General features: G+C 40.7%; 1 protein-coding gene across 1 annotated transcript in view; it reads left to right on the top strand.

Moving 5' to 3' along the window:
• The first annotated feature begins 2369 nt into the window (after positions 1-2369).
• The window catches only part of LOC311302270 (uncharacterized protein), a 47375-nt gene continuing 38514 nt past the window's right edge, over positions 2370-11230 (top strand). The window contains exon 1 of the mRNA XM_084427999.1: positions 2370-2529. Coding sequence (XP_084284125.1) covers positions 2469-2529 — 61 coding nt within the window. The 5' untranslated portion in view covers positions 2370-2468. The remainder of the gene's footprint in view (positions 2530-11230) is intronic.

The following is an 11230-nucleotide window of genomic DNA, read 5'->3' as shown; positions in this document are numbered from 1 at the left end:
TAAGGTTTTTGATGAAAACATTCCAGGATTTCCCCCCATGTAATGGATTCTATTGGGACCCAAACGGTAGAAGGTCCAAATGACAGTTTAAGTGCAGCTTCAAAGGGCTTTAAACGATACCAGACGATGAATAAGGGTCTTATCTAGCGAAACGATCGGTCATTTCCAAAATAAATAAAAAAGTTTAACTTTTATAAGCACAAACGCTCGCCTTGCTCTGTTCTGTGATGCGCGTTCGTGACGTCACGTAATACGCAATTACGTTGAAAAGGTCACGCTTGACGTGTTTACAAATGTGCGGAAGGAGGACCATATACACATTTTCAAATGTATTTGTGTCAGTTTATCGTTTAAAATGCCCATTTCGTGTGCGTATCCTGGGTGTTTTAATATTAAAAAGCCAAAAAGAACATTTTCTTCAGGACAGAAATTTTTCAAGCGTGACCTTTTCAACGTAATTGCGTATTACGTGACGTCACGAACGCGCATCACAGAACAGAGCAAGGCGAACATTTGTGCTTATAAAACTTAAACTTTTTTATTTATTTTGGAAATGACCGATCGTTTCGCTAGATAAGACCCTTATTCATCATCTGGTATCGTTTAAAGCCCTTTGAAGCTGCACTTAAACTGTCATTTGGACCTTCTACCGTTTGGGTCCCAATAGAATCCATTACATGGGGGGAAATCCTGGAATGTTTTCATCAAAAACCTTAATTTCTTTGCGACTGAAGAAAGAAAGACATGGACATCTTGGATGACATGGGGGTGAGTAAATTATCAGCAAAAGTTTTTTTGAAAGTGAACTTCTCCTTTAAGGACTGTTGATCAGTCCCAAGAGGGTATGGTAAGAGGACGAGGCGTTTTGAGCTTCCTTGCCCCTTTCAGGAAGCGAACAATCAGGTTGCTTCTACCGAACGATTGGCAGGCCACGGGAGCTATGGGGCCCCATATAGACTTTCAGTGTGGAGAGGGTGCGACCCGCGTCCAGCAGCTCTTGTAAAAAGAAAAGCACCAGCGGTACTTTACATGAAGTAGAGTCTTATATTGCCTCGGGCTGAGCACCAGGTGAAGAAAATAGACCGCTTAAGGGTAAAGAAGCGTCTCGTGGACTGGGCTCTAGACTCAGAGATGGAGTTTGGGACTCTCGCTGGGAGGTCCGTAAGCTTGCGTTGAGGGGCCACACATGGAGGGCTCACAGCTCGGGCTGGGGATGACAGATTGTCCAGTTCCTCGGGGAAGAAGGTCTTTCCTCAGGGGTATTGGCCATGGGGCTACTGAAAGTATGCATATGAAAGTCGTATCCCCTGGCCGTACTTTAGAGAGGATTTGTTTCAAAGTTATCATCTTGAACAGCTGTCTCATGAGGGTGCGATTCATACATGTCGCTCCTTACCGAGGTGTTAACTATGCCCCAGAAATCGGGGTGGTCTGCTAGCGAATTGGAGCGAGTAGCCTCGTGTCACTGTGTCCAGTACCCTTTCTGACACGCCTGGGATGGCTTTCCACGTCTCGGCCCGGGGCTGAATTATTTCTGGAGACAGTTCGCTGCATTTGGGCAGGGAGCTGACGCCCGTGGGATTTGGAAGAGGAAAAGTGCTAACAGCTTGTCAATTGCATGGGTCATGAACATGAACACAGCTTGAAATTGCAACATCTACTCCAACAGCCGAAACTGAACAGGGTGTTTGGAGGAACACTTGAGACTTTTTGGAGGATGGTCCGGCCGCGGCGAGACTTAACCTTTATTTCTATAGCGCTTTTTACAATACAGATTATTTCAAAGCAGCTTTACAGTGATAACAGGAAAATAATGCAACAAAGTTTGTTTCCAGAAGAAAATAGCATCACAGTCCAGCTTAAGTAAGTTCAGTGATGGTTCATTTTTGTTGTAAAAAAGTTATTAATTTAGTTAATTTATATACATAGCTGCTCTGGAGAAAACTGTGATGTCATCGTCAAGCTCAGTTCAGTTCTCATATAATGGTGTCAATGCAGGCAGATCAATATTATTGTTTAATATTAAATTAAATTCCCCCAAATAAGCAAGCCAATGGCGAAAAATGTGACAGCCTTTCTTTAAGCCAAATCTTTAACCCTCCCCTCTTCCTTCCTGGATGTTCAGGATTGCTTCTGAGGCGCAGGGTCCAGCATTATCTTAGGCCCAGGGTCCCTGACGCTTAGGAGGGAAGCGTTTAGACTGATGAGTGTGCTGTCGACGCTCACTCAATACATTACATGGGGGTTTTGTAGAGGAAAGTTGAGTGTCACTATGAGTCAAGAACATTAAAGACCACAGAGCAAAATCCCCAGTCTATATATGTCAATATATGTCACTATAAAGCAACGGATTTAAACACTCGGTTGGTCAGATGAGAGGAAGTTAATAACCACAGGAGGAGCTGATGATGTTTAAAGGAGGAGCTGTAACTATATATAATGAAGAGGAAGACTGACAGAAACAGAAAATGGCTGATAAGTGTGATCTGTGTCTGCTGGGACTGATCATTCTCTCTTCACTTCTCACAGGTAAAGAAATCTGTATTTTCTCTAAAGACATTTAGTGGAATTAGTCTGGAAAGAGTTCATTTGAACATGCTCAGTTTATTCTTGCACACATTCACGTTGGGGGATATTTTGTCATGGGGATACACATCATGGGGATATTTTGGGGATATTTAATTTGATTTTATCAGTCAATAAATTCCACTAGAAACAAACCTTGTTGTATTATTTTAATTTAATACTGTGAAGCTGCTTTGATACAATCTGTATTGTGAAAAGCGCTATACAAATATACTTGACTTGACGTTGTGATCTCAGAGTTGTGTATTGATACACACAGATCATACGGTAACACTTTACAATACGGGTGCACTAATCTGCATTAATTCATGCTTAACTAATGCACAGATAATGATGTGTTGATGTATGACTCATGAAGAACTAAACCATTAATTAATGATTACTGCATCAGCAACTAATAAAGATTCTAAATGATTTATAGATTAAAGGTGCTCTAAGCGATCCCGGGAGACGTGACTTCTTGTTGACATTCGAATTGTTGTCAAACAAAACGGAAGCTAGCTAGACCCTCCCTCCTCCTCATCCCGTCTCCTCCCTCCTCCCCTCCCTTCCGACATAAAGGAAAGTCCAAATAGTCACTACAAACAAAGTTTTACTGATACTTCATTCAATGTGTAATGTCGCCAAGTTAGATAAATGCTTTTATATATTGCAGAACAGAATGCAGAAAAAGAGAAACATTATCTTAAAATCGCTTCACCACCTGAGGTTATAACTATAGCTCCCATACAAGGACACAATAATAGCAAGATAACGTTAGCTTCGCGTTTCCCAGTGAGCATAAACAACGGCGGCGGCGTAAACAAATTTAGTCAAAGTTGTCAATAGCCTATAAATGAACATTCAAACACGTCAAACAGTGGATGAAAACAATCGTTCACACACATTGTCGCCCTACTGTGAATTTGCTTGATCATTTACAATAGAGATTGATCGCTGCTAGAAACATACATGTTGTATTCACCAAAGTTAACGCTGACTGCATAGTTCTAGCTAATTACATCCTTGTGTTGGTTTGGCGAACATGAACGTCAATTTAGAAAGAAAAATGGATTTACCTGTTCTGCAAAAATAGAGCAACTATGTCGGATTGGAAGCCCTTCTGCCGGCGGAGTTCTCGCCACCTTTCGAAGGTTTTTCCGATGTAAATTCGGGACTTCACGCGTTCCTTATCCTTGTTCCTTATCCTTGTCCCTCTTCTTTGCAATTTGTTCATCGGAACGTCGTCTCTTTGGTCGTGTGTCGGCCATAATTCAAACTTCCCTCTTCATGCTTCTCTGTTCTCTCTCCTCCACACCCCCTTCACGTGCATGTGCACTAACCCTCCAAACCCCACCCTCCAATACTTCTTGTCGGTTATTGGCTGAAACACTGTCTATTATGTTTCGTGGTGCGGGTGAGCCCAGTTTGTTTTTGTTGCCGTTTGTGGAGCCTGTGGTGTCTAGAGAGACCGCGTTTTTTTACAGTGTGTTCAGGGGACAGGCTACGGAAGCCCTGAAACGCAACGTAAAAAAAAAAAAAATTCTAGTAGGCCTACCAAAAAATAAATCATAATCCGTAAAAAAAAAAAAAAAAATTCTAGTATTTCGAGATTAAAGTCGAAACGTTTCGAGAATACAGTCTTCTATAGAAGTTGCGTGTGTGTGCATTCATAACGGCGCGCGTCCACTGGTGCATAGGGCGTGTTTCCAATTCTGAATTTTGTGTGTGTGTGTCTGTGTCTGTGTAAATAAATGCACTTGTGAAGTCGAACTGCCTCGGACATGGATCTACACAAAATAGTAGCTTTTTACTTTTATCTGGGCTTTCAACAAAAAGAAAATTCGAGGTGCCAATCTACCAACATGCATTATCATGGCGTCGCCTATAGACAAGCACAGACTCTGCCGGAGAAGGTTCACAATCTGATCGCAACTTTATGCGGCAGTGTTTTTGACGTGTTTTCGTGCTCGTCTATAATAGGCAACACTATCTGGGTCGAGAACACTTAACAGTATCCGCGCTGATTCCCTCTTCACCGTTCTGGATACATTTTAGGTGCATCATTCTGTATCCAATCATTTGGCCGGATCCCGTTATTTCCTCAGATATAAAGCTACCTCCATCCAGTCTGAAAAGTGTTTTCGCCTGTAAAGTCTATTCCGGCGCAGTATATTTTGTAACGTCCTAAAACAAATGGTAATGCCATGTTAGATTAGCACCTTTAAAAATATTACGACTTTATTCTCGTAATGTTTCGACTTTAATCTCGAAACGTTTCGACTTTAATCTCGAAACGTTTCGACTTTAATCTCGAAACATTTCGACTTTATTCTCGAAACGTTTCGACTTTAATCTCGAAATGATAGCATTTTTTCAGATTCAGCTTGAGGTCGTGGTACACTGAGAACATGCGGTCGAGCTCTGCTATTTCATAACACTGTGTCTAGACTGGACAAAGACAACAGAACATCCATTATAGTCAGTGATACTACACTGGATGTGGCGCGATGCTACACGACAAAACCCCGACAGTAAACTGATGCCACTCTCTATTTCTGACGTACTCCGAGCTCTTGTGCTAGTTCTGTTACGAAGGACAAATGGACTTGCGATGGTCTGTCATGTCCAGTGTAGAGCTGGTCTCGTCCAGTTTAAACACAGTGTAACAGCATCAGGAGTTCAGATTCTGGTGTGCTGATATTTGTGTGCAGCCCAACTCACCCATCCTTCAAACACATTCTTTGAAATTTCACTGCACGTGCAACTGTCAAAACCCATAAATGGCATATTACTTAACAATTAGTTAATAGTCATGTGCCTCAAGTAAAGTTATAACATAATGATTCATTTGCAAATCATTAGTTAATGATTAATTAAAGCAGACAACTGGAAGTTGAAGTACATTGCTTTGACCAATTGTGGTAATTAATGCATTAATTTACACTTTTAGTTAATAAAATATATTAAGAAATTAATAGATTTTTTTTTTTTTTTAAATTAATACATTGACACATTTAATAACAATTCATATATTACTTAATATATTAACCATATAGAATCTTTATTAGTTGCTGATGCAGTAATCATTAATTAATGGTTTAGTTCTTCATGAGCCATACATTAACACATGATTATCTGTGCATTAGTTAAGCATGAATTAATGCATATTAGTGCACCCGTATTGTAAAGTGTTACCGAAAAAGTAGATATTTTTAAGTGTGTAGCAAAAGAGTAGACAAGCTTTGGGACAAATTATTCAGTCATACAACTGCGTCTTTACCGGTTGTTCTCTGTCACATCCTGACACAGTAAACTGACCTGTCAATCATCTTGTCACAGTTAAAATCATCCAAATTTCATTTAATTTGATTTCCTACTCTATCGGAGAGAAATGCAGAAGCATGTTTATCTGCAGTCTCGGGTCTTTCATGCAGAGACTCTCCTCATATTAATGCATAATGATGCATTTAAAAGTTAATGGCCAAACGGATCTTTATAAAAGTCCACATTGTTATTACAGATGGAATATAACACGGATAATATTAAATAAATATTTTTCTATCAGGTTAAACTTTGATTAGTCAATCAAACCTTTATCTAAACCTCTCACCGTCGGTCGCGCATATCCGCCATGTTTTGCAGTTTTTTTTAATACATTTTACTCATGTTTGTCAAGTCAAGTCAAGTCATCTTCATTTATATAGCGCTTTTAATGTTTAATGTAGATTGTTCCAAAGCAGCTTTACATTGATAATAGGAAATTTAAGTAACAGAGATTGTTTTGGCTTTATAGCAGCTCTAGAATAAACTTATTGTCCAGCTAAATTTAGTTTGATTGATTCACTTCCGTCGCAACGATCATTAGTTATTAACTTAGGGGCCACTAACACGACACCATTTTAACAGAAAACTCTTAAGTTCTTTCTACGCAAACTTCAAAAACGCAAACCAGTGAGAACGCAGATGACGTGCACATGCGTATTACGAGTTCAGTCTATAGGTACAGTGGGGAGAACAAGGTTTTCCTACTTACAAAGCATGTAGAGGTCTGTAATTTTTATCATAGGTACACTTCAACTGTGAGAGACGTAATCTAAAACAAAATTCCAGAAAATCACATTGTATGATTTTTAAATAATTAATTTGCATTTTATTGCATGACATAAGTATTTGATCACCTACCAACCAGTAAGAATTTCGGCTTTCACAAACCTGTTAGTTTTTCTTTAAGAAGCCCTCCTGTTCTCCACTCATTACCTGTGTTAACTGCACCTGTTTGAACTCGTTACCTGTATAAAAGACACCTGTCCACACACTCAATCAAACATACTCCAACCTCTCCACAATGGCCAAGAGCAGAGAGCTGTGTAAGGACATCAGGGATAAAATTGTAGACCTGCACAAGGCTGGGATGGGCTACAGGACAATAGGCAAGCAGCTTGGTGAGAAGGCAACAACTGTTGGCGCAATTATTAGAAAATGGAAGAAGTTCAAGATGACGGTCAATCTCCCTCGTTCTGGGGCACCACGCAAGATCTCACCTCGTGGGGCATCAATGATCATGAGGAAGGTGAGGGATCAGCCCAGATCTACACGGCAGGACCTGGTCAATGACCTGAAGAGAGCTGGGCCCACAGTCTCAAAGAAAACCATTAGTAACACACTACGCCGTCATGGATTAAAATCCTGCAGCGCACGCAAGGTCCCCCTGCTCAAGCCAGCGCATGTCCAGGCCCGTCTGAAGTTTGCCTATGACCATCTGGATGATCCAGAGGAGGAATGGGAGAAGGTCATGTGGTCTGATTAGACAAAAATAGAGCTTTTTGGTCTAAACTCCACTTGCCGTGTTTGGAGGAAGAAGGATGAGTACAACCCCAAGAACACCATCCCAACCGTGAAGCATGGAGGTGGAAACATCATTCTTTGGGGATGCTTTTCTGCAAAGGGGATAGGACGACTGCACCGTATTGAGGGGAGGATGGATGGGACCATGTATCGCGAGATCTTGGCCAACAACCTCCTTCCCTCAGTAAGAGCATTGAAGATGGGTCGTGGCTGGGTCTTCCAGCATGACAACGACCCGAAACACACAGCCAGGGCAACTAAGGAGTGGCTCCGTAAGAAGCATCTCAAGGTCCTCGAGTGGCCTAGCCAGTCTCCAGACCTGAACCCAATAGAAAATCTTTGGAGGGAGCTGAAAGTCCGTATTGCCCAGCGACAGCCCTGAATCTTGAAGGGTCTGGTGATGGTCTGTATGGAGGAGTGGGCCAAAATCCCTGCTGCAGTGTGTGCAAACCTGGTCAAGAACTACAGGAAACGTATGATCTCTGTAATTGCAAACAAAAGTTTTTGCAGTTGCAAAGTTGCAAACTTAAAAGTATTAAGTTCTGCTTTTCTGATGTATCAAATACTTATGTCATGCAATAAAATGCAAATTAATTACTTAAAAATCATACAATGTGATTTTCTGGATTTTTGTTTTAGATTCCGTCACTCACAGTTGAAGAGTACCTATGATCAAAATTGCAGACTTCTGCATGCTTTGTAAGTGGGAAAACCTGCAAAATCGTCAGTGTAGCAAATACTTGTTCTCCCCACTGTATGTGCGTTTGAATATATGTGCGCAGGCGTGTAGTCCTTCCCTTCTAATCAACCCTCAACAAACTACTTGTCCTGCCTTAAAATGTATAATACATCATTTTTATCGCTTCCACGTAGCCACGCGAACCGGAATTATCTCGACAACGCTTTATCTGTAGATAGGTAAAGGGAGGGGAGGGAGGCCTTCACAGGGGAGGGACTAGTGGACACAGGATTGCGTTGTCGTTGCGTCCAGGCGCAGGTCCATCATCAGATCTGGATACGGCCTGGATCCGGCGGACTACGGTAAACCTCGGTATAAACAGAGAGACTAATATTAGCGTAGACGCCATTCTTCTTATGATGTAACAGGTACATCACGATTTATGGGAAGTGTTCCCGGTTCCGGCTGACCTAATCTATGCAGCCTAACATTGAATTACAGAAGTCAATGCTGTGTGTATGCTAGGTCAAAGAGATGTGTTTTTAGTCTAGCTTTGAACTGACAAGAGTGTGTCTGCTTCCCGGACAATGTTAGGAAGACTGTTCCAAAGTTTTGGTGCTAAATAGGAAAAGGATTTACCGCCAGCAGTCGATTTTGAGATTCTAGGTATTATCAACTGGCCGGAATTTTGAGATCACAATAGACGTGAAGGACTATAATGCGTTAAGAGCTCGCTCAAGTACTGCGGAGCTAAACCATTTAGTGCTTTGTAAGTAATCAGCAATATTTTAAAATGTATATGATGTTTAATAGGGAGCCAATGCAGTGTTGACAGAACCGGGCTAGTATGGTCATACTTCCTGGTTCTGGTAAGAACTCGAGCTGCTGCGTTTTGAACTAGCTGTAGTTTGTTTATTAAGCGTGCAGGGCAACCACCCAGTAGAGCATTACAGTAATCTAGCCTTGATGTCATGAACGCATGGACTAATTGCTCCACATTTGTCAATGAGAGCATATGACGTAATTTAGATATATTTTTTAAGATGGAAAAATGCGGTTTTACAGATACTAGACATGTGACTTTCAAATGAAAGATTGGTATCAAAGAGCACACCCAGGTTCCTAACCGACGACGAAGACTCGACAGAGCAACCATCAAGTGTTAGACAGTATTCTAGGTTATTACGTGAGAACGTTTTTTGTCCAATAATTAGAATCTCTGTTTTTTCAGAATTAAGTAGTAGGAAATTACTAATCATCCAATTTTTTATATCAGCTATGCATTCCGTTAATTTTGTGAATTGGTAAGTTTCGTCAGGGCGTGAAGAAATATAAAGCTGAGTATCATCAGCATAACAGTGAAAACTAATGCCATGCTTCCTAATGATATCTCCCAAGGGTAGCATGTACAGAGTGAACAGCAGCGGTCCTAGTACTGAGCCTTGTGGTACGCCATACTGAACTTGTGATCGATAAGACATCTCTTCATTTACTGCTACAGACTGATAACGGTCAGATAAGTATGATTTAAACCATGCTAATGCAATTCTACTAATGCCAACATCATTTTCGAGTCTATTTAAAAGAATGTTGTGGTCAATAGTATCAAATGCAGCACTAAGATCGAGTAACACTAATAGAGAGATACAACCACGATCGGATGATAAGAGCAAATCATTTGTAACTCTAATGAGAGCTGTCTCGGCACTATGGTACGGTCTAAATCCTGACTGGAAATCCTTGCAGATATAATTTCTTTCTAAAAAGGAACATAGTTGTGAGGATACCGCCTTTTCTAATATCTTTGACAGAAAAGGTAGATTCGAGATCGGCCTGTAATTGACTAATTCTGTACGATCAAGTTGCGGTATTTTAACAAGCGGTTTAATCATAGCCAGCTTAAATGTTTTTGGTACGTATCCTAATGACAAAGATGAATTAATGATATTAAGAAGAGGATCTATGACCTCTGGAAGCATCTCTTTCAGTAGCTTAGTCGGAATATGGTCTTACATACATGTTGTCGATTTAGATGATTTAACGAGTTTAGTAAATTCTTCCTCTCCTATAGCAATGAATGAATCAAATTTTTCCTCAGGGAGACTACAATGCCCTCCCTGATGCGATACTGTAGTAGACGACTGCATAGTTATAATTTTGTCCCTGATATTATCAATCTTATAAGTGAAGAAGTTCATAAAGTCATTACTGCTGTGCTGCTTGGAAACTTCTGGGCTTGAAGCTTTATTTTTCGTTAGTTTAGCCACTGTTTCAAATAAATACCTAGGGTTTTGTTTATTTTCTTCTAATAGGGTTGAAAAATAAGCAGATCTAGCAGCTTTTAAGGCCTCTCTGTATGCAATCGAGCTCTCTTTCCATGAAATGCGAAATACCACTAGATTTGTTTTCTTCCAGTTGCGGTCCATTTTTCTGGCTGCTCTCTTAAGGGCCGCGTGTGCTCGTTATACCACGGCGTTGGACTATTTTCTTTAATCTTCTTTAAGCGCAACAAAGCAACTGTGTCTAAAGTGCTGGAAAAGAGAGAGTTAAAAGTTTCTGTCGCAATATCGAGTTCTTCTAAGCTATCTGGGATGCTGAGATGCAGGTCTACTGCTGAGATGATGAAACTGATCAGGAAGATTATTAATAAAGCAAACTTTAGTGGCAGAAGTGATAGGTCTAACATATTTATAACACAGAGTCGACTTTGCAGCCTTGGCTAAATGAAGTTTACACGAGACTAGATAATGATCTGAGATGTCATCACTCTGCTGCAGAATTTCAACGGCATCAACATTTATTCCGTGTGATAATATTAGATCTAGAGTATGATTACAACAATGAGTAGGTCCTGACACGTTGTCTAACTCCAAAGCCCCTTTCACACAGAGATTCCGGAAAATACACGGATAAAGTGACACGGCATTTGACCCGGGTTCGTTCGATTTTGGTTCATTCACACTGCCAGTGATTTGCCGGAATCAGAGAGTGCGTTCACACACAACCCGTAAAAATCTCGTAAAGACACGTGACATCGATGTGACTTGTAATGTCTCAGCAGTGTCTTAAGTTTGCTGATGAGCTGCGATTTCTCTCTAGAGAAACCACGCTTGTGCATTTTTTACTCTGATTCGATCA

This window comes from Rutilus rutilus (genome assembly GCF_951802725.1).
Source record: "Rutilus rutilus genome assembly, chromosome: 1".
Lineage (NCBI taxonomy): Eukaryota > Metazoa > Chordata > Actinopteri > Cypriniformes > Leuciscidae > Rutilus > Rutilus rutilus.
This window is presented reverse-complemented; position numbering and strand designations above follow the sequence as displayed.